Source organism: Ornithodoros turicata, unplaced genomic scaffold (genome assembly GCF_037126465.1).
Source record: "Ornithodoros turicata isolate Travis unplaced genomic scaffold, ASM3712646v1 ctg00000829.1, whole genome shotgun sequence".
Lineage (NCBI taxonomy): Eukaryota > Metazoa > Arthropoda > Arachnida > Ixodida > Argasidae > Ornithodoros > Ornithodoros turicata.
The window spans coordinates 1,156,380-1,180,134 of record NW_026999402.1 but is presented as its reverse complement, the minus strand read 5'-3'; the positions used below and the strand labels follow the sequence as shown (position 1 = coordinate 1,180,134).

The following is a 23,755-nucleotide window of genomic DNA, read 5'->3' as shown; positions in this document are numbered from 1 at the left end:
AATGTCTGAAGAAAAATGTAAAAGTTATGAGTTTTATTTAATTAATGAGCACATGCAAATCAGCCGCTCACTGCTCAGTTCTTGGCCGATGCCTTTAGGGTGCTCATTGAAGAGAAAACTTTTCGATAGTGCCACCTGTTACCGGGTTATTCAGCAAGGGGGACCTTCAAGAAACACCCGGTATACGGTGCTATGTACCAGGGTGTACCCTGAAACAATGACTGCACAAGTATCGAAGCAAAAATTACCAGCATGTCTAGTACATACAGGGTGTTTATTTTTATCCTTTACATAATTTTAATAAAAAAGCTACGAGAGCAAGACAGGTGTTGTTTTTTTGCAGTTCAGTTATAGGGCCTGACAGACATCCTCTGGAAGGGAGTATGTAACTACAGATGACTAATTACCTAAAGTCCATTAATGAACTCTCTCATTAAGAAATTTTGGGCAAAAGCGAGATAGCAGAACGGAGGACAGTCCTTGTTGAAAGTCGTTCTATCTTCTAAAAATCCAGGAAAGAGTGCGCACCGTTAAATATCCATCGCTGAATTTCAGCATGCAAATGAGCTGAAACTCATAAAGCACGCCTCAAGAGCGTATTATCTACGCAGACGGAGGCTTATCTGGGCCGGAAAGCGGTTTATATGGCCCCTAGTGCGGCACCTACTCCAATCATCTCCACTGCTCCAAATCACATTGCCTTCTGGCCTGAAATGAGCGCTGGAAGGACAGCGCTCCTGACGTGCGCGGTTTCGGTCCCGGCTCATTTGCATATCGAAATTCGGGGATGGATATTTTAATGCAGATGTGTGTTTCAGGATTTGCTAGACGTGAAATAGTTTTCAATGCGGATAGTCTCCGATTCTCCTACCTCGGTTTTGCCCTATTTAAAGAGTTAATTAATTAATTTTAGGTAATTGGGCATCTCATGGTTGCACACTTTCTTCGAGAGGATGTCTGCCTATCTGCATAACTCAATTGGAGAAACGACATCTGCGCTGCTCTCATAGATTTTTTATAAAAATTCTGTAAATGATAAAAATCAACACCCTGTATGATGTAGTACGTGGGGCAAACCGTACTAAAACTTTTCTATGTAATGTTTCAGAGGAATCGCGATAGCGTACAATATAGTTCGACATCTAAGAGCAAAGTTTGTCATAGACAACTGCGGCATTATGGACTTTCTTCGGGCCTACCTGAGCGCCACCAAGTGGTTCAGTGCTGGGTAAGTGTAAGGTAATCATGCTCACTTGACAGGCACTGCAGATGAAGTTACATTATTCAAGACAATATAACTACTCAATATCTGCATACTGAGTATGTAAATTAAAAATATGGACATATACATGGCCATTCTATACACTCCAGAATATATAGTGTATATCACACCAGAATATAGCACGAAAACACTGCTCCAGAAGTCGCAGGTTGTCAACGACTGCGTGCAGATCTCTCACGTGAAACTCTCGAAAGGGGACATGCATTCTCATATCTGTATATATCTGCAAACTGGTAGTTCAATATGTTATGGCATCCTCTAGCTGGATAATGTAATTTTATTAATGTCACTAACAGACACACAAACACAAAAATAGGTTCAATGTAAAACAGACATGTTCCTCGAAAACTCTTGCCTATCCACACTCACTTTACCCAGACCAGACATCTTTAAAATTACGTGGTTCATACATATTCCATGATGTTGCTGCCCACCAATTGTAATTACTATTAAACATTTCAGAGTGCTTCCTTCCTACATGCTCCTGCTTCTGATACTGAATGCCATATTCCCAAAGCTGAGCTCTGGTCCCACATGGCCCATTGAGAGCAAGAGGTTCTTGTCTCAGTGTCCCAACCACTGGATCTGGAATATAGCCTTCATCAACAACTTCTTCCCAACCAGTCAGCAGGTAGCGAATTTATGTGCAGGCAGTATTTTATGTGCAGGCTTCCATGTAGTACGGCAAGCGTGACAGTCTCACAATTTTCCCATTGAAAGTCAAACTTAGTTTGCCTATACCAGCCACAACTATGCCGGCCACACGACCAGAATGGTGGCAGTGTCGTTGGATACCACTGTGTGTAAATTATAATGACACGTCTAAGCGTAATAACACATAGGCACGAATTCTATTGTGGCACCAACTGCGGCGCGCATCCTCACGTGCATGTACAGCTCTTGTCAACATTAATAATAACACTGAAAAAATATGGTCTCGTGTCCGAATGCAATTACAGCAACACACGGACCATGATGGAGTCTTAATTGGACAAAATTATTCCCTTATTTTTAACGCAAGAATTTTGTTCACTTAACGTTCCCCCAGTGCCTCTAGGGTGGCTGTTTTTTTCGCGCTCGAAAATGAGACCGAATTTTTTTCCACTGCTATTATTAAGGTTGACAAGTGGCATATGAGTGAACTTATTCTGGCACAGTATATTCTTCTGAGCTTTCAGGCCTGCTGCAGGCACAGATGCAATAACTCTTGTTTCCTGAATACAGTGCATGCCACATACATGGATGATGGCATATCTAGCTCAAGCCATCCTGTTTGCAGGCTTCATGATGTTGGTCTTGACGAAGTAAGTTGCAAAAGACTGATCGGTGATTCTAAAATGAGTATGCATGCTCATCCTCCAACAGGTACCCTAAATGTGCAACCCTTGCATTAGGTTTGTGCATCGCGGGGACCATTCTCTCAACGTTCATAATAAACCTCTTGAACAACATTGGACCAACAGCTCTCTTGAGGGAGTACAGACCAGGGTAAGTATCCAACTTACAAGTAATAAGTGCTCATTTTCGATCTCAGAGAGTTTGAGTGTGCTTGTTAGAATTTTGTGACAAGTTCTGACAAGTTGCACAGTTTCTAGTGAGACTGTATTTGAAGTGGCACTGTGACAAGTCAAGACCCCACAATGGAAACGTGCTATCGTTCTGTGCTTGCCTTGAAAGAGCTGTCTTACTATGCAGTACAAAATACTGGCAAAGGAACATTGCAGTCATTGAGTACATCAAAATACAGGTTGTAATTGGGGTGTCTGGCACTGACAAAGTGCAGCAATAAGCGTACGTAGATTTCAGTTGGTGAAAATGATTATCCACTAATCATTACTGGAATTACAGCATATGTTGATAAATATAGCTGCTCCAGCTCTCAATTTGCTTGCAGTATCAAGCCCTAATGTAGACTGAGCCTTTTTATTTTAGCTTAACATTGTTACAAGGAAAGGAGCAGCGTGTCTTTTGAATCCCTTAATGTGTGCCTCGCAATTTATTACATCAAACATTTTTCAGTTGGTACCGCAATGACAACAATGCAAATAAAATGTTGCGTTAACTGTGTATATAGAAAATGCCAGTCTGATTTCTGGACGATTTTCACTTAGGGAATATTACCATCAAAAACTGCACATTTGTGATAGCAAGCAATTTAAACCCTGCAATTATAATGTAATTATAATGTACCACTATAGGTCACGTACCGAGTACCACGACCTAGTTGCCACCAACCTCTACACTAGAGGAAGTCCCATTTGTGTAGGCATCATCACTGGGTACTTTCTGGGGATGAAGCCCAAACTGCATTGCCCCAAGGTGGGTCAAAATTTCGCAGGAAGCATCTCATCTTGGAACTTTATTGACAAATGATGGAACACAATGTGATCTCCATCTTGGTGCACTGTTACTTGCAGCTTGCGTACTATGTGGGCTGGATCCTATCTTTAATCTTGCTCCTGGGCACCATCAACGGCACCTACTTCTGGAACAAAGGTCCCATCCCACCTGGCAGCACTGATTATGCAGCGTACGACGCGTTTCATCGACTCCTCTTTTCTGCGGGCCTCAGCTTCTTGGCAGTCGCATGCATCAGGGGGCACGGAGGTAAGGGCAAAAATATAGCCGTGAACTACAGTAACAAGTATACTCTACATAAATATACCATAGAAATACAATGAAAACTGTAACAACAATGCGATGGGTGCGTGCTAGCACTGTGCTAACCTAGATACTGATTTGTAGACCTTGTGCGAGCAGTCAATTCAAAACCAAAGGAATATAACCGAAGCAGATAATTACATAACCAAAGTGAATATGGTTAGAGTATATGTGCAGATACAGTATACAGAATGTGTCTGTGATATGTGCAGCTGTGTGATATGTGCAGATCTTTATGTGAAGCAGCATTCAACTCTCGCTCAGTACAAGTTCTCTTCTGGCATTTGGTTTGAGAACATTTGGTTTCAGAGAGACATATGCTGTTGATTCCAAATTTGAATACAGAAAGAAAATCAAATATACAATTATTTACTTTGGTATTGGAAAAACATTAATATTCACACAGCCCTACTAACGTGTACCCCCAAGGAAGAGGTTTACCTTAACCATTTGCAAATAACCACTTTTTCTTGCAAATCTGTATTTCTCCCACTTCAGCACTATATTTGTAGAGATGTTGCAAAAGGGTAGTACGTATCTGCTAAAGGGGCTTGGGGAGGCTATTGCTCATTTTTAATGACATGCGGGTAGAATTTCTGACAATCACTTTGTTGCCAGGTGTCATCAACGTACTCCTATGTTGGCCAGGCTGGCAAGTCATCACCAGGCTAACGTATATTATCTACATCATCAATCCCTTCCTTATAGTCTTCACAAATGGCACGACAAAGGCGCCAGTGTATTATACCATGAAGGTTGCTGTAAGTATAAAGAACACTCACATTCACACAGTAACACGATGCAAACACAGACACATTACAGACGGTGCTCGTTGTTTGACTCTTCAGTCACCTATGATTAAGAACCTTGGGTTTCCGCGAAATTTTGCGGGATTCGGAATTAATCGCGGAATCCTTAGTTTGGTACAGAATTACACAGAGTCCCTTACTTTTAGGGGTGTGCTGATATTCGAATTGTCGAATCCGAATCGAATATCAATCACTCGAAGTTGAAAGTTGACTCTTAAATAATGCCTACAGCCCGGGAACAAAAAAACTGTGTCCTAAAGATTTAACTTCCCCAGGGCACGTATTGTAAACTCCTTCCTATAAAGTTCCAATAAATCCCTATAGATGCTGAAAGATCTTTCAGCAGGTATAAAATGATTGCAGGCGATAGACCGCATGTAATTGTGAACCCCAACAGTGCTTTGCATCTAATTTTATAACATATTTTTATCCAAGAAAATAAAGTGTTTCCCGTTTCAAGCAGACGTGGACAGCTCGCCACGGAAAATCGTGGAATTACAAGTCGGTGCCGCGGAATTTTGGATTTGCCACAGCAGAAAACCGAGGGCCTTACTTATGATGTGCTTCCTTTGCTTTCAAAACTGCAGGATAGTAGTGTTTCAGGGTAGGGACCCAAGTACTCTGCGGCACCCAAGAAAGTAGCGTCGCTGCAACTGAACTATGAGTTTCGGGTGTGCACACTATTTTAAAAACTAGTACGACGGGTCAGACTCGAAACTGGCTTGTGTTGTTCTGACGGCTGTCAAGAATCTTCAACAGTGTGTCGTCTGCAAATGGCCAAAACATTTAACGGCAGAATCAGGTGTTTTTTTTTTCACAATACTGCTTATGTTTACAATGCAACGTGCCTACAAAGGATGATTATTTTGTAATTATTATTTTTTTTGTAAATCCCAGAAAGCTAGTTGTAACTGTGATCTGAGTTGAGGGGCTCCAGTACCTCACTTTGTGTTATGAGAACCCTATTCTATAAGCCATGCATGTGGAGAGGCTGCTGTGTGCATAACAGCGCTTCTGCTTTTGGTCATCTATTCCCATGCACCCTATTCTAAAAATAAATAAATAAATAAAACTAAAAATGTAACTAATAAATTGGCACCCCACGATACAGTTGTTCAGAAAGATTTTTAATTTAAATAGGTTGCACCGCTTTGCATACTTCAGAAGCTGTAGCTGACATTTTTAAGACGTCGTTGAGCAGCTGAATTGAGAAATTTGCTGTCGAGTGAGCCAACTTACTCTGCAATCTTCTGCAATCCTCACAGGTTCAGGAGGTCCTATGGAACCTGCTTGCAACTATCCTCATCAGCATTCCTTGCCACCTACTCTTAGAAGCCCCCTTCCTGCGACTGGTGGACTTATTCGCGTCCGCAAGAGAAAAGGATGAGGAGGAAGACTCATCCGCAGATATCAACATCCCTCTCGAACAAAAGAAGTTTTCCCCATCCTACGGCTGAGGAGACCTTCCTAGTCATAATGCTAGTCCTGAAAGTCTACTCATTTTGTTTTACTTGTTTGTCAGTGCTATGTACAGTATATCAAGGGCTGTTTCACAATGCTTGCAGAGCAACAGAGCAAGAGCAAAGCATGCAACATTTTCGGAGTTTGATGCAAAGTCTAAGAGACATTGTGCCTCTGTGTAATAGCACAAAAATTAGCGTTGCATCATTTCACGTCGCAGAAAGCACATGTCCCACACTGCTGAGTGCAGTGTAGCGATATGTATGTGATAGTCAGCGGCAAGAAGAGGGGCGTGCGGCAAACGCGTGTGAATCCCCATGTGAATTAAAATCCCCAGGTATGGTAACTAGTCTTTGAAGAGCCCGATTTTTGCTTTTTCCTGCGCGTGTACGGGGACAAAAATCTACACGAAGACCACAAAATTTCATGTTTAGATATTGAAAAAAAAAAAATTTTAATCTGGGCAAATGGTTGGGAGCATCAAATTTATTAGTAAGTAGCTTTCGTGCACCAGCGTCCACTCCTGGGGTTACAGAAATCATTGCCTGGAACGCATACATACTAATGGTGAATTGGGGCGGTCATTTCGTCGCAACTGTTTTTGCCAGATCCCAAGCGGTCATGTTTGAACACATGAACTTTTTACGCCCGGACTCGATATAGCTGAGCAGTGGGTTGACCAACTATATCCGGCAAATGCGAGCTTGCCATGTTTGGCAATATCAGCATTTTTTGTTTCGTTTTTGTATATATTTTTTTCACTCTGACAAACCATGGTCCATTAGCTCAATTCCTCCTCTCCAAATGTCTTAGGATATAGTATGCGTATATATTGTAACCTGAAGAGGCACACACTGATGCACGAAACTAGCTGATAACAAATTGGATGCTCCTAACCGTTCAACCAGTTTTTATTCTCTTGCAGAAACTTGACATTGTTCTAGTGTTTCTTGTATGTCCTAGATATTGTTCCACTTCCCCTACTTTTCTCACATTAATTATGTTGGATTTGTCTCCACATTGCAAACAGTCCTACAATGTGCCTTATGAATGTGCCTTGGTGTGTCCAAAACTGCCAAATTTGTACAGCATAGCAATAAAGGTGTGTTGTTTGTTACGTGCCAAGTTTTGCTCCCAACAGTGCAACAGCAAGAGAACAGACAGTAGAACCTCTTTATAGTGGTGTCGGTCAGACTACTAAACTTCCTGACATCAGTATCTTCAGTTCCTCACAGTATCAGAAGATGGTTGGGGTTTCAAAACATCAGAAACACTACATCTGCATCTTTACTACACACAGGTTCACCTCTAGATGTTCTCCTGTATTAAGCAATAACGTACGCACAAAATATTAAATATGGCTCAATTCCATTGATACGAAATGGAAAAGGACCAGTGGTTTGTTCAAATAAAGCAAGATTCAGAAAAAAGGGAGTCACACTTAATGAGGGTCTGATACGCTAGCTGTGAAAACTATGTGCTTCAGAGATGTGTCATCGTTCGCAATAGGCCTTTCTGCAGCTCACAGTCAGACGATGCCAGCACAATAAGAGGATACTGTATAAGTAGTAATTTTCGCGAGGACCTATTTTTCGCGAAATTCGCGAAGGCCCGTGTTTCGCGAATTTAAAGTCCCGCGAAATATTCGAACCAATCACAGAAAGATATGTGAACGAAATCTGCAAGAAGTTTGTCCCAGGACGCTGAGGCAACTTATGTACACAGGGTTTCTTACGCTATTACACTGCATTGCCTCGCAAAGTGTTCAGTTCGCCGCTACAACTCAAGACTGTATTCCAGCCCTCATGTAGGCGTCCCGTGATTCCAGCTCCTTGTAAGCCTGGATCCTCCAGCAAGCGTTTATGCACACACGGATAGGCCTTTGGAAAATTTGCCGCATCACTATCGAGTGCCAATCGCACCAGCTCGACGCCATGACAAGAATGACGGGGCAGTTCCGCAATGACGCAGATACAAGCCAAGTAGGATCCCCTATTCGCAACCCTTGCAGTCAGAAGTGCTCAAAAGGAAGACACATTGAACAAGTTACCCACTGGCGATACCTCTTATTAGCTTCTTCCAGGAAGTACAAGGTGGATGGTCCCTAAGATGCAGGGTAAATGCAACGCGGTACCGCGAATTTAAGGGTCCGCGAATAATTGCCTGATCCTGGTTTCTCACAAATCCGCGAATTATCGAGCCCGCGAATTTAACCACTTATACAGTAGTTCGTATGCCAAAAGATTTTTTACAGGCAAGAAGCAAACATTTGTGTGCTGAAAATGATCTGCGACAAACATTTGCAGTGGTTTATTCAGCCGTGGCTCAAAGAAGAAGGGTCTTAATCTCATTGAAGGTGGTGTCCGCGAGGAATCCGGAATTCTGAAGTTAATGTAAGGTAATGTGATATCCACATGGAGATGCCTTCCAAGAAGAAACCACCAAAAAAGTTTCCAAAACTTGTTCGTGTTTTCTTCATAAAACATCAAAGCAGCGAATTCGAAACCAACTGCCAGCTTCCGGTTGAAACAGACCTTCGCCTTTTCCGCTGACGTAATTGGCACTGCGGGCGAGGTTCCCAATCGCTCAGCTGACTGCTTTAAATTTATTTTCTAACGTTTCAGACAGTTTCAAAACGAAATATTCTGGGTCCATGTATTTCAGGTGCCCAATACTCCTACCCCACCTTCAGTTTGACTTCGTTTTTTGTCTGGACACCACCTTTAACACAGCTAGACCTACTTGCTTTGTAGACTACAAAAGTGAAGTTTCCCAGGTATTGAAACTCGCGGCACTCGGAAACTAACAAAACTTACATATGGGAACAGGCAGGTACAAATGAAAGAAAATGAGAATTAGCATTGGGCAGATGCCTTTTTGACAAAGCCCTGCCCACAATGGTTGGGCCTCAAATGAGGAGAAAAAAAACAGGTGTGATGCATTCCTGCATAGTAGGTACATCAACGACAAAACGAGACAAAGTGCGATTAAAGGGGATACAGTCAACCCTCGATTTATGAATTCCCTCGTTTTATGAACACGAGCACGGGGAACCAAACTTTTTCCATTCATTTTTCCCTCGTTTTATGAACCTCGATATTCGAATAATGAACGGAATTTCTGGGAACCAACTAGGAGTTGCCCAGCGTTTTCGCCCTCAATTTATGAACGGATTGTTCCGAGGTCCACAGTAACCTTCAAAGGGATTATTCCGTGGTCTTATGAATGATGCCTGAACGGACCAAACGTTTTCCAGGTATTGCACCCTCGGTTCTTAACCCCTCGAAATCCGAACAACAAACGGGTTTTCCGGGGTCGCACAAGGTGCGACCAAGTGTTCCTGACCTCAGTTGATGAATAAGGTGGTCACTGTCACCCGGAGATTAATATAACGGAGGTTAAAATCCCGGAGGAAATCAGAGACCAGTCCAGTGCGAATGTGGTGACATCTCTTCTTTTCAAGATTGACACAGCGGAAGGCATGGTCCAAAGCAAAATTAAACAATTTAGTATTGCATAATAAACAGAGTGTGAATGCGCTAACGTCTGTTCGTTGTGAGATTGATACAGCAGAAGGCATGGTCAAAAGCAAAATTACACAATATATGGCATTATAAACACAATCCCAACTCGGAAATATTGTTCCATTTGCTCGATAGTACTCAGTTAACGGAATTTTCGATTTATGAATCCCTCGATTTATGAACGATTTTTCGGGGAACCGAGGGTGGTCATAAATCGAGGGTTGACTGTATACCCGAAAACCAGCTTTCGAGCCTCTTCCATTTACCTCGCCTCATGCACAGGGACATACTGTAGTAGTGTAAAGTGATGCAAAAGGCAAGCAGGCTAAAAAAAAAAAGAAAACTGCAGTTTCCAAAGCAAGCATTTTTACGGGCCTATGTGAACATTTTAGGGCAATACTTCCAGGCAGCTAGTTCCATGCTAGTGCTAGAGGAAATATTCCAGAGATAATTGCAAAACATCAAAGCAATATAACAGCAAAACCTCTTGCAGGCAATATTCAGTGATACCCTTAGCAGGAAGGCACACCCTTGCTGGCATTTTCACTCGTTTCGGCTTTTCTGCTGTTGCTTTCAATTCGCCGCAGTCAGAGAGGCATATCTCACATTGATAGCTGGGCACACAATAACATGGCTCACGGCAGGCAGGCGATGAGGCAGATTCATGTTTCGTTAAGGTGTTTGCTTTAAAAGCATGCCATCCCGGACAGGCTTTATACTACCAGATGAGTGTGAAGCAGCACAGGTGAGTGCATGCGCAGGCCAGCACAATGTCAGCATTTCCGTTTGTACAAGCAGACTATGTTTAGAAGGAACGTTATAGACGAGTACTAGATGCAGAAGCTCTCGGGGTGGCCAGCTGGAGAAACTCCAGGGTACCATTTGGCGCAATAGGGGAACACGTATTGAAGAATGGCTAATTTTGGAAACAGGAGAGGACACTGTAGCTGCGGCACTATTCGTTACATAAAAGAATATTGTGAAAAAAATTATTCCCAAAATGAAGGGTTCTCAAGTGTGGCCCCAAATTTGAGTGTTTCCAAGGCCACGAAATATGGACTTTCAGGTCAGACGGTTTTCAAGGTCCTATGCGTATCCTCAGTTCACGGATAGTTTTTAAACCTTTTCACATAAACCCACACTTCAAACATTTCAGAGGGACAAAGGGTATTTCGAGCATATAAAACAGTATATAGATGATTGAAAAATGGCAGTCGTCAAAAAAGTATGTAGATACTTAATCTTTTTTTTTGAATATTATTTAATTCAGGAACAGAGTACAGCTCACTTTTTTGCTTTCTTGGGTGCTTCAGACTGTTTTGCCTTGAGAACCTTGGCAACTATCTTCTGTTCTTCAATCAGGAAAGCCCTGATGATGCTGAAAGTGGAGGGAATTCTTGCACTCAATACACTGCAGGGCTACATGAAAATTGTGTAACCACAAAGTTGTGAAGCTGTTGCTCGGAAAACCTGCCATCGCAGCTGTATTGTAACAGCACACATCAGCAGACCCAAGGCCTATGTGCTGTCGTCCATTACGATATCTCTGCAGCCAAGCAGTGCTGCAGGATGCTCCGATATAATGGACATCTCATGGAAAGGCTCATTATGCTAATAGAGTGAGCTACAATAGAGTCTATTGACTAACGTCACCCCTCCAGAGGGTACTAGCTTCGAAAAGGCGAAATTGCCGACATGATGAAGGTCCCTCGAAGGTTCCCGCTTTTGTTTAGTGCTATCTGCTATTTTAGAGGTCTAGCAACGTTGAGAACAATGTTGCGGCAGACTGCTAGCGACGGTGACGCCCTCTTGCAGCTGACGTCGTGCGAATAAACCCTACAGGGAATCCAAAGAACTAGCGTGTTTGCCACTGCATGTGCAAACAGAACAGCACCTTTGTTCCACAACACAGTATGTTCACACAGAGAATTCTTTGTTTCTTCATTGCTTGTTTTGTTTTTTTTGTAAGTCCTGATTAGTAGCTGTAGCTGTTGCGCGCCAGAATTGCAAGCACACCGCTGCATAGTGTCCTTATTCTGTAAGCCTAGCACAGGGTGTTGTAGCATATCTGTTTTGGGTCTCTCATTCGGCTGGTGCCAGACTTTTTTGTGTTATATTTTTCGGAAACATCAAGAGGGTCGGGGGGGGGGGGGGGGGGGGGGGGATATCAGGTTACATTTTGCTTCAATAACTGTGGCTAGTAGCGGCGTACAGACAGAAAGAGGACAGCAGGAAGGATTAGGGGACAGTGGGGGGTTAGTATGCGTCCTGGGCAGACTTCAGGGGGAACTGTGCCGACATTTGGCTGAAAAAAAGTCTTCGGAAAACCCAGGGAAAACCTCGGACAGCACAGCCGGTGACAGGATTTAAACCTGTGTAATCTCCCGGTCTCAACGTGGCCACCACTCCCCTCTGCCCCCCCAAAAACGTGGGACAAAACGTTGCACATTTCGATACAGCACCATCCACGCAGACATTTTGACGTACAGTTGAATCACGTTCACTAATCTGACAAGCTCGCTCTCAAACAATTTTGCTCTTCCTTTCCACGTAAATCGCCCTTGTTAATGTGACAATTCACTCATCAGACAATGGCTGAGATTAACAAGTGTATTCCATCCGGGATATTATGACCACCAGGGAGGCTAAGTTAATTGAGTGTAGAGATAACTTGATATGTTGAGAAAATTGGAACACGTCTAGTGGACAGCGGGCAGCAGCGTCCAATTGACACATTCCGATTACTTAGCTCGACGCATCGAGTTACCTCTACACTGAACAAACTTGGCCTCCCAGTAGTCGAACAAGTGATCTTGCTGTCTTACAAGAAGCAAATAAGCTTAAAAGAGCAGCAGCCTTGGTCGCCTGGTGCTAATTTCCTACTGCAGTCGTACAGGAGCGACAGAATGACATGCAGAATGTATCTACCATTGAGCGTGCAATAGTATCATTGGAAAAAGCACTGCTTGAAAATGTAACCAAGGAGACGCTTATCAGATCGGATGTCTTCCACAAATGAACTAAGATGTTCAACAATGCCTCTTGTTTTCCAGTTAATGATAGTGCAGGATGTGTCACACACACCGGTTTTTCTTTCTACCTTTGGTCCATATCATATGCTGCCCGTTAATGTGGCAACTCGCTTTATGACCCATATACGGGGGAATATTTAGGGGATATTATAGGGAATATTTGGGGGAGTCGTAGTCATATTGACGAGGTTCGACTGTAACGGACATATGTATAACCTAATATTCATTAAATTCAAATAACATACCGGCTCCTGACGCACTTCCCACAGCGAGAACCACCGTAGGTCCTTGTCACAGTCTTGTGCCGCTTACTAAGTGCTGAAAGTTCTCGTGGCCTCGCAGCGGTAATCTGGAAGGCATGACATTTCCATCTTACACGACATCCACTAGGGCAAGACAATCACAAACAGAGCTCGAGCACAGTTTTGTATCTCTATCTTCTTTCTGTCGATGGATGTGGCACCAAGGGACAGAAATGGGTGACGGAGAATTGCTTTGGTCCAGAGCGAAACCTTGCAGCCGTACATTGCTGCAAGGTATTAGACTGGACGGTAGTCGCGAGAAATGCGAGCAACACTCACCCCACGAAGCTTCTCCTTGCAGTCACCACATCTTGGTACGCTTCCAAGCTTCTTGGTGTAGAGATAGACGAGACGTCCTCCCGGAGTTCTCGATCTGAAATTTCGAAAATGACACGTCCAGCAGCTGTCTAAACAACCAAGGCATGCGCTGCTTCAAAAATCTAAATGTGTTCCACAGTCATATGCGACTGATCTGTTTTCACGCTGGAAGCCACAAAATGATCTCACACTCTTCTCCGGTTGGAGTTTGTGTTGTACGGGAGACGCCGCCGAAGCGTCAAACGCTGCACCATTTTTGGTACCTAGAGCAAATATCGACACATATGTAATAAACTGGAAACATCAATTACTGACAACTCTTAAATCTCTACAAATCACTCTAAGATCAAGCAGATTCTTGGGGATTACAAATACACGCACCTACCTTCGACAAATAATGGCCGAAAAGGAAATTTAGAAGGAAGCGGAACCAGAACTTGCTACCAAACGTTCCCTACGTCACATCCGCTTGTTTAAGACCGGATGTGACGCTTGGATGACAGCAGGCAGCAGCCGCCCAACTTTGAATTTTATGTTGCTCTGACGTGAGACGGATAATATAAATAAGAGACAGAGGTACATCAACCAACTATGTCTATGTTTTGTGTTGTAGAAACAAAAATAAGAGCAAGCGTACCTACGATCCAGAAAAACTTACACCAGCGTGAGGCAGAAGTAGCAGACGACGGAAACTTGTAAAGGAATTATGGGTAATATACAAAGATGGCGTCGCTGTTAGAGACGTTTGAGCAGCAATATGCTGCTCTTACTTCCGAAATAACGTTTAAGATAGCAAAAATCCCAAATTTACCGTCAGGTTAGCCGTCTTTTATTGCCTACAGTGGGATTTGACACCACTGAAACACTGTAAATTGATCCGCGTTTTTCCTTGCTGTGTGTTTATATAGGTGACAAGGTGTCAATAGTGTCGCAAGTGGAAAGGAACCTAGAAGAAGCTCATGAAGTAGTGAGTTATGCTGTGTCAATGCTTGAAATATGTATATGCCTGACCATTCACGATCCTGCTTTTCACAGCTTGAACAGATGGAACTGGAAGTCCAAAGGCTACCAATGACAGTCCGCCCGAAATTTCAAAATAGGGTCAAGAGCTATCAAGCTGAACTTGTTCAACTAAAGAAAGAGCTGGTGTGTTTATGTTTCACCTAAAAACTGGTGCAGTAAGCCCTTGTTATTAGAATGCAACCTGTCATTGTCGTCCCACAGCACAGGGCCAGGATCGCCTACAGTGACGATGTGTTAGCTCGTGACGAACTTTTTGGAGATTCAGAGGGACTGTCAACAAGTGAAGTAAGACCACGTCAGTATATTCCACGTTGCGCATTGTATTAATGCTTCTCCATTCGACAGAGGCAGTGTCTGTTGGACAACACGGAAAGCTTGGAACGCTCAACGAATAAACTCAAGGCTGGGCACCGTTTGGCGATTGAAACTGGTAAGTACATAGTTCTCACCGGTCCATGTAACCCCTGAATAACCTGGAATTCAAAAATGCTGAAACCTTAGGTCCAATAAAGGCTTATCCACATTTTGCTTACATTGCAAACGTCATAGAATGTCTTTCACAGGAAATTACGTGCAGTTTCCCATATGACAGTATTCCCCACGTGGATAGACTGTGAAGGAGAATGGGGAGCAGCCATTAAGGCATACCATAATTTCACATGTATTAGCCATGGATTATGCTCGATCCTTTTTCTTTTCTTATTTTTTCGACATGGGTCTTGCGGCTTATACGCGTGAAATTATGGCAACCTGCTTTTGTTTAAATACGTGGCTTTCTTCCGATGGGCACAGAAAAAAACGAGGCAACTATTACTGCATAATATGAACATCTTATGATGCTCTAAAAGTGCACTAGCTGTACAGCCCCACGGCTGAGGCATCAGAGAGTATTGACGTGCCCATTGATGAATTTCAGAACAGATCGGAGCAGCGATTCTTACGGACCTCAGTGCGCAACGGGACACGATAAAGAGGGCACGAGAAAAGGTACAGCCTTGAGAAACTCAGTGTTGTGTGTGTTGTAACAACTTTCCACTGCGTCTCCGCAGCTCAAAGAGACCGACCACGACATCGGGAAAAGCTCTCACGTGCTTACTGGGATGATCCGGAGGGCCCTGCAGAACAAGTTCATCTTGTACATTGTGGTCGGTGCCGTCTTGCTAGTCATTGTGCTCTGCATCTACTTCAGCGTACGCCGTCACTTCTGAACAGCAGAATTCGGTGGAGCATTGAGAATGAATGGGCATACACCTGAATTTCTTGGAAGTGACAGCATTCATGGGTGTAAGGACTTAACGTCGGTGCAGGACAACGGATAACTTGCAGCCCCCACGAAGCATTTGTGATGGATCTGCGTTGGGGCTAGCATTATTACACCTAGAGTTGCAAGCTTCAGCGTCGACTGAAAGAAATATGCCTGCAACAAACGTTTTCTAAATGTAGCGTAGCATGAAACCTAAGCGGAAAGAACACGGGCATTTTAGAAGTTTGTGAAATATAGATGGCAGCTTTATTTTTACACCTCAGAACTGCTTGTGGAATAACTAGCTGTTAGAAATCTCCATGACGAGTTGTGATCATCACGCTTCACTTTTGTAAAACACGTACGAAACATTTTGCCATAATCTGTTCCCCGAATAACTGCACTGCAGGACATGGCTTATTGAAACAACCAAATACTACACTATGACAGTTTGTCTCTGCACTGGAGGGAGGGTAAAGTTAGGAGAAACCTAGCAACGAAGTGTCTGTCCACTCGGAAAGGCAAAGATAAGGGGGTAATTCACAGCCCAGCATAGGTCCACTGTAGAAACCGTGTGTACGTATCTCACTTTGAAATGTTGCCCCCTTACATGCATAACATATAGAAACAAAGACATCCGCACTACATCCTGAAAGGAATCTGCTACTGCATTCTGGAAAGCATGAAGTGCAGTTGCCTTTCAAGGTACAGAGTGCTGTATGTAGTGCCTTGAAGAGCAAAATGATGCATGCCCCCAGAGGTGCAACATCTCCTTTCCTCTTACATGCTATCATACCGATACCAGTATACCACAAATCACTGGTGACGCTTGCATCGCTGTCCATGGCATGCATGTTTCTGCGTTCAAGTGTGCAGTGTTCCATCCCTGCCGGTTTGCCAACAGACTCTCTGACGAAAGATGGAAGTCACTGAAAAGGTTCATCAATTGTCTCATATTCAGACCCTCTAATGACTCACAAGAATAGAGGACCTGAATGCTGTGACATAGGCGAACAGAATTTTCTCAGCTTCCAAGTGGACGTTTTTTGTTTGTTTGTTGTTGTCTTTCCGAGTAAGCCATATAAGAAAACAATAACAACAACAACTTTATTGTGAGATGACGAATGGGGCCAGGGGCGATACTCTACCCCATTGCGTGATGGTGATGCGGGGAGTGAAATAATGAGCTCCTTCACAATAAGGACCGAAGTCCTACAGTATCCAAGAAAGGTCAAGAGAGTTTTAAGGGCAGTGCGTTGGTGTGCCGGATGTGGCCAGGGACCAAGCAATTTTGTGAGAGAGAGAGTGGGCGAGAGGCGTTAAGGAATCCGGAGAGTACGGTTCGGGAAGGTTGGTAGTGTGGGCAATGGAGATGAATGTGCTGTAGATCTTCTACAGCACCGCAGTGACAGCATTGAGGAGAGTAAACTTGTCTCGGGCGGTAACGCCACTGCGCCGTAAAAGCCACATCGAGGCGCATTCAATGAATTAATGGAGCATCTTGACGAGAAGTATGTCAAGGCATGTCGCTGTCGGCCTGTTCATTCCCTTCGACACCGCAATGGGCTGGAAAAACAAAATTAAAAGGAACTTGTTTTTAAATTGCTAACCAATATGGATTCATCCAACAATTTTTTTTATCCTCCTAAAATGTGCTCTCTTATGCTCAAATTATACTTAAAATGTCTCTAAATAAGATAGACTCTCCATGAGAGTGAGAATCTGGGTAAGAGAAAGTGGTAAAAACCTTGACAATGCAGTACTAAAAAAACACAAATTATCTAGACGAGACTTCTGGGAAATATATATGGGAATATATTACTTTAATATCAGAATGCTGTAAGCCCAAATCTCTTCCAGGATATCGGGAATCGCCAGCACTCCTGCGACCCTCGCATAGGAGCAGTCCTACTTCTGGTGAACTGGATGTTGATGATTGAGCACATGAGTTGAGAACGAGAGTTATATTTTCCACCATAAAATTTTTGGAACAGAAATTCGAGGGTCTTTCGAGGACCTTTCAAGGACCTTTCAAGGTCCAGCACCGTTTTGGGCTCTGAATTCACTTTGCTAAGTACTTGCATGCAAGGAGTGCTTCTTGGATATCCAATCTAGATTTTATCTTTCTGAAGTGTAGACTTGAGACGTTAATTGGCACTGACTTTCAAAGAAGTCTATTATAGGGATGTTTTAAACTAGCCGACTTCATGCTTGGTCTCGAATTGAAATATGATGCATTATTTTCCACTTCGTTATCCAGATGTTATGCACTTACACATCTTTGTCAGGTCCCCTTTCAACCAATATAAACTCTCTCTCCTGTTATTTTGGAAATTTTTGCAATTCAAAATTTAGACTGTCGATATGACAGTGTGTTACCCGCAGGTGTGACGAAGGTGACTGGAGCTTTACTCTGGATGTGCTTGCACATACTTGCACATTGTGGGAATGTGCTGTTCGCAGCTGTGCACATATTTACATTCCACAGATGTGGAGAGCTCATTGTTCGGAGGTACTATGTAATACTTTCCTATGTCTGAAGGGCAAGGGAGATTTATAAGCCAAGGCAAGACGAACACAACACAATCTCGATGTTCATGATATAAACATCGCAACTCGTTCGGTTCTAATGATGTCCACATGCATGTAAATGCTTGTTTAGAGGAGTGTAGACATGCCCGTGCTGTGCAATCTTGTCCAGCCTGCAGACTGATCGTCCAGAGTGTACCATCCGTTCTTTGTACACAGTTTGAACTTTGCAACGCTTAAGTCGATCTATAAATATTATGACCGCATAATACCAAATAAAGACATGTTGTTTTGTGTTGCATGTGGTTATCGGCACATGGTTGTCAGTTACGATTGTGCTCCTAAAAATGAAGCAGCCGTGTAAACATACCATATTTAAATACGCCAAAGACTGGTTGTACAGGTCAGTGCACCAGGTTGATCAACAGTTCTGCCTTCCCTGTTCATTTCTGTACAAGCAAGTTCTTTAGTCTTTAATCATTGTAAAGAGAATTTACTATGTACAACACCTTGTGTAACAAAGCTCCTAGCCTGCATAAAGTTAATACGTTGTAGATATGTACACATTAAATATGTTAATGTAAATATATACTAGTGCGACGCATGTGTGTTTCTGTACTCTATTTTATGCAAAGAAAGAGAGGTAACATGCATTTCAGGAAAACTGTACATCTTTATTTTATACAGAACAGTGCCTCCTTATGGCCAAGACTAACCCAGAAAACATCAAGGTCGGCATTGTCGTCGTGAGTTCTGTTGCAAAATGTGTTCGGATTGGGTGCTTGGCACACTTCAGTGAAACTTCTCAGTCATCATCATCATCATTAAATAAAGTTGTTGTTCATCACACACGATGCAGATTGGTTTCCACCACTACTGGTGGCTGCAAGGTTCTCCAAAATGTGCAAACACACGTGCACTTACACAATGGGAGGGAGTGGGGAAGCTGGCTATGTTTGCCATCAGTTTTGTGTACCAGGCAAGTGGGGCCTGGCATGCCGACGCTAATGCTTCCATATTTGAGAGCTTATGTGGTGGAAGGCAAGTGTTATAAATCTTCTGCTGCCGAGTGTAAAATGAGAAAAAGATAATAAAAAAAAAGAAACATGACTGATCACGCCGCAAATTAATTTGCGACAATGAGAGCAAGCAAGGTGAAATTACAAAAGTCTCGTTTATTTTTTATCGTATTTCAGGTGCCCTTTTAGGTCATTAAAAGTATTCATTCCTAAAGTATTAGTATTACTTCAATTTTTTTATGTTCTATAATTTTAATATGGCAACGCCATCTAAGTGATGGGTGTCAGATGTTTCGAGAAGAGTGCAATTTCACTGCTTGCCATGGGTGCTTTTTCCATCTACAGAGTTGTCAAAAAACGGCTCACACTCGTAATGTATCGTAAATGGTTGACAGGTGGTTACTTCGATGGTGCATGCCCGCTGCCCAGTCCGAACACATGATTTATGACATAGGAGTCTTGACATGAGAATGCTGGCACAAATGAAACGACACCGACTTCTTCGACACATGAAATGGATGATCACAAAATAAAATACTACAGATGTGTGTATGAAAACAAGTGCAACATTGCACAAAAATGCTCAAATAAAACACAAATTGCTGGTCTCTTGGTTTCAGAAGTGACGAGAACAGAATTATTTCTTGCACACTAATTACAGCACTCTCAATTGCACGTACTCAAAAATCAGAGCTTATCCCACAGCAGAAAAATACGTTGGAAAATAGTCTCAATACTTTTTCTTGGACGAAAAAAAGAAAAACATTTTGATTTGGTGCAACAAAAATTACGTTCATGTCATAATGATGATTCGACTGTTCCGTTTGCATAATGAGATGAGGTCAAATTATTGCAACAATATAGTTATAGGTATAAAATCCTACATACAAACACCATGATTCTGAAGTACCTTACTCTTAGAAAATCTGAGAGTTTTTGTTTTCCCGAAAATTTGTTACGAAATGACGTCATTGCAGCAAGACTCTACTGAGACGTACCTCTTGCCTTTTTTTTTTCCTTTGACTCCGTCCATACTGTCCATTCCTACATTTTCTTTTTACCTTTTATTTTTTTATTGGAACTATACAGTGTTTGTGTCTGATAAAAAAACACACCCTCGTCAGTGTTCAGTCTATTAAAAGCAACTGCTCTATAAAATCACATCTAAAACAAAGGAAAATAATGCAGACACCCACAGTAAAAGTGATGGCTAACCAAAACATGATACACTACGCTCAACGCAGTCAAGACCCGGTGGACATTGGACTATTTGGGGACCCTATTCCTGCCCCTCTATTTTATGACTGAGATCAAGAGGGAGAACAATCAATGACTGTGAAAAAGATGCTTGTGACTGAGTCGATTTCCATATCTGAGCTGATTTTTCCCCCCGACGTTCACGCGGCCACGGTTCCTAGCCGAGAAGCAAATGCGCCCACGGTTTGCAACACTGAATGCATAGAACCCTGTGTTTGAGAGCCGCACCCAGCGAGACGCATTTTGAACCCCCAGGTGCTGCACATTTAGCACGGCCGCTCGTGTTCATCTCAAATGCGAGAAGTGCTCCTTTTTGTATGTTCCTCTCAAAAAATCTGCTCTCCCAACCGAGATCACCTTATTTCGCAGCTCCTGGTGTAAGACGAGGTTTTTACAATTTCTTTTATTTTTTTAGAAAAAAATTTCAAAAAATTTACAAATAAAATTTAAAAAATTACATTTTTTTAAATTACAAATTTTTTAAAAAAAAATTGCAAATTTTTTTTAAAAAATTACAAATTTTTTTTTAAAAAATTACAAATTTTTTTTTAAAATTTACAAAAACTTTAAATTTTTTTTTTAAATTTTACAATTTACAAAAAAAAAAGATTTAAAACCCTAAAACACAGGGCCCTATCTTATGAGTAGACAGTCCCGCTGCTGGGTTATTCTCGCAGCGATCTGGCAAAGCAATCGGGTGCTCCCCTGCGGTATACGGTGCAGTGCATACAGGGTAGGCGACACACAGTTTTTGTGTGAACAGCAGCAGCAGCAATCCACATCCTTATCGTCCAGCTTTCTAACAGAGTTCTTCTCAAAACTAGCTGCACGCAGATTGAAAAATGTTTACCGCAATACTGTTTGTCATGTGGAAGACTAACGACTAAATATCAGCATTTTGAGTCAAGTCATCTCTAGCCTCGCAGCAGGTTAAAAAAATTGCTGCAGCTGCTGCCAAGTTCTCCTGGGGGAGATAAACAATGGGATAACCGTGAAAGGAGACGGTGCGCAGTTGCTACTGGTCAAACAAACGCTATGAGCACCCCGCTGAATGACCGCCTTTTCCGCTGCACCAAAAAAACGGTGCAGCATGGCGACCTCTGCGCAAAGAGAATTACGGTCGTAAACTCCCTAATCTTATGAGCGGTCCTGATTCTTGTACCTATCGTGTTGCATACAGAAGTAGTAGGACACACACATGAGTGAACAAGGGAACAGCCAGACCCACCAGTGGGGTAACAATTAGACGTAACAACAGAAAAGATGTGATGGTTTGGCAGTAGCTGTACAATGAGAACTGCTTTCGGTTTTGCGCATCCCATAACTATGTACAACATGGATACAACTTTGTCGGTAAACACTGTTACGCACTCTGGATACCACAGTCAACTTGGTACAACCATCATATGTACAGAAGTCAAAAAGTTCCAGTGGAACACTGCTCCAATAGGGGAACAGTGCTCCACGCGCGCTTCCTGAGGGCGGTACATAAGCCTTTGCCCATGTGTCGGCAGTCAGCCGTTGCTATTGACCCCCTAGTAGCACACGTTGTTGCCGCAACGTTGAGGCAATGTTGTCTGATGTGCAATGCAATTTGTAAACAGTTGACAATGTTGCTGCAGTGCTGTCAAAAGTGGGCCCTACCCATTCAGCAATGTACCACAACGTGAACGAGCCACGTTCGAGGAATGTTCCTGTCTAACGTTGTCTGAACGTCCCACTTTGCAGCTGAATGTGATGGTCACTCGACTGCCATGCATAGGGTATAAGCACAGTTACGTTATAACTGGTTTATTCACCATTGCAGACACGTGTCTGTGCCAGAATAAGAAGAGCACCCCTGCAGATGGTGAGGGAGGGGGAAGATGTTAAGGGGCGTACAGGGGGTTTGGACAAATCACTGTATTGCAGCAACGCTTTCTGGTAACACTGTCAGAACGTATCTGACAGGAGGAGGACATCAGCAACGTTCCGATAACGTTTGAAGGAAACACTGCAGCAACGTTCCGGCAACGTAGTAGTGTTCCACTAGGGAGGTTGTTGTTGGCTTGTGTTTCCATAATCGCGGAAGCCGTTTCAGGAAATAAATGGTGCCACAGCAGCAGCGCCGCCGCGGCAAGCGGACAACCGATTGGCACGTGTTGTTGCAGCAACAAGGGTCGTGTGACAGCTGCCTTGGAGATGACCGTGTGGAAAACCGACAAACTGTGGTGAGAAGTCTCGCTTCAACAGCACACTCAATTGTCGGGCGGTCCAAGGAGCATGATATACAGCTGCATGACACTCTAAATGGGGGAAAACAGTAACCCATGAACCCTGGTGGAGACGCGACGTAAAACTATGTAACTGTGAGCAGTGGCGGCACAATGGCTGTTGTCGAAGAGTCCGTGGAAGGTGGGGTGAGGATGACACAGTCATCGGGCTCGCGTTTGCACAGTGGTTGACCCGTAAGGTGCTGAATGCTGAGCGGGTGGTGTTGTTTGAGCCCCGCGCAGCACTCGGCCTTCACGGAGGGCACCCGCAGAGGCTGGGGACTGGATAGGCTCAGCTCGGGGGCTCCATGAAGGGGGTCTTCGGGTGTGCCCAAGCTTGTGCACGGGCTGCCGCTACTTGTGGTCGTCGCGTCTCCTCCACCATGGCTTGAATGCGACTCGGGCGTAGGCGCTTCCACGGAACCCATGTTGTCTTCGCTCTCGGTGTTGTCGAGGCCATCCTGATAGCGGATGCACTTCTTCTTCCGCCTGCGGAAAAAGAGGGGGGCGTCTCGATCAACTGTGCAATCTTAGAATAGAAGCTTTCATAGCCTATAATCTTAGCGCAGACAGATATACTACCTTGAAGCGGTTGAGAAATCTTCGGTAGCAGCACATTTTCATGCACTATATGCAATATTGCAGTCCGTATATCCAGTACTCTAAGCCATATTTGTGTCAATAGACAAAGCAATAGACAAAGCAATAAACCAAATGGGGAATTTTCCTGTGGAGGAGCATGCAGTTACCACAGAAACAGGTATGTGTCGTACCTTCCAAGACGCGTGTTTGTCATTTGCTACGATAATGCGTGTTATATTTGTAGAGTGAGAGTTGCTTCAATCGCAGTGCCAGATTTTCGCTGCGCAACAACTTGCAAACATGCGATCGCACTGACACAGGAATTGGCCTGGCATGTTCAACAGAGAAATCCCTGCATCATCAACATGATCCTTCCAAGAGCAAGAGAGTCGCTTAACAATCCCCCTAAGAGTGACAGTCAGCCTCCATTGCATCTATAATTAGTCAGGAGAAAGAAACTT

At 43.3% G+C, this 23,755-nt stretch overlaps 4 protein-coding genes across 6 annotated transcripts in view; 2 read left to right on the top strand and 2 right to left on the bottom strand.

The window, feature by feature from the left end:
- LOC135375147 (nose resistant to fluoxetine protein 6-like) overlaps nucleotides 1-7,330 on the top strand; it is a 28,478-nt gene extending 21,148 nt beyond the window's left edge. The window contains exons 9-16 of the mRNA XM_064607870.1: nucleotides 1,109-1,228; nucleotides 1,745-1,913; nucleotides 2,507-2,586; nucleotides 2,648-2,770; nucleotides 3,481-3,601; nucleotides 3,700-3,889; nucleotides 4,562-4,704; nucleotides 6,018-7,330. Of these exons, the coding sequence (XP_064463940.1) occupies nucleotides 1,109-1,228; nucleotides 1,745-1,913; nucleotides 2,507-2,586; nucleotides 2,648-2,770; nucleotides 3,481-3,601; nucleotides 3,700-3,889; nucleotides 4,562-4,704; nucleotides 6,018-6,209 (1,138 nt within the window). The 3' untranslated portion in view covers nucleotides 6,210-7,330. The remainder of the gene's footprint in view (nucleotides 1-1,108; nucleotides 1,229-1,744; nucleotides 1,914-2,506; nucleotides 2,587-2,647; nucleotides 2,771-3,480; nucleotides 3,602-3,699; nucleotides 3,890-4,561; nucleotides 4,705-6,017) is intronic.
- A 3,648-nt stretch (nucleotides 7,331-10,978) lies between these two features.
- On the bottom strand, nucleotides 10,979-13,683 carry LOC135375142 (large ribosomal subunit protein eL34-like). Its single transcript, XM_064607866.1, has 4 exons — nucleotides 13,579-13,683; nucleotides 13,351-13,444; nucleotides 13,015-13,118; nucleotides 10,979-11,115 (listed from the first exon to the last, which is right to left on the bottom strand). The coding sequence occupies exons 1-4, from the start codon at nucleotides 13,641-13,643 to the stop codon at nucleotides 11,022-11,024; spliced, it is 357 nt and encodes a 118-aa protein (XP_064463936.1). The 5' UTR covers nucleotides 13,644-13,683; the 3' UTR covers nucleotides 10,979-11,021.
- A 427-nt stretch (nucleotides 13,684-14,110) lies between these two features.
- On the top strand, nucleotides 14,111-19,819 carry LOC135375127 (vesicle transport through interaction with t-SNAREs homolog 1A-like). The gene is made up of 7 exons (XM_064607844.1): nucleotides 14,111-14,206; nucleotides 14,298-14,356; nucleotides 14,425-14,535; nucleotides 14,614-14,697; nucleotides 14,758-14,842; nucleotides 15,329-15,399; nucleotides 15,462-19,819. Exons 1-7 carry the CDS (start codon nucleotides 14,113-14,115, stop codon nucleotides 15,618-15,620), a joined length of 663 nt encoding a protein of 220 aa, XP_064463914.1. The 5' UTR covers nucleotides 14,111-14,112; the 3' UTR covers nucleotides 15,621-19,819.
- The window catches only part of LOC135375126 (protein pangolin, isoforms A/H/I/S-like), a 159,414-nt gene continuing 154,496 nt past the window's right edge, over nucleotides 18,838-23,755 (bottom strand). For all 3 annotated transcript variants that reach the window (XM_064607841.1, XM_064607843.1, XM_064607842.1), the window contains one exon: nucleotides 18,838-23,201. In XM_064607841.1, the coding sequence (XP_064463911.1) occupies nucleotides 22,799-23,201 (403 nt within the window). In that variant the 3' untranslated portion in view covers nucleotides 18,838-22,798. The remainder of the gene's footprint in view (nucleotides 23,202-23,755) is intronic.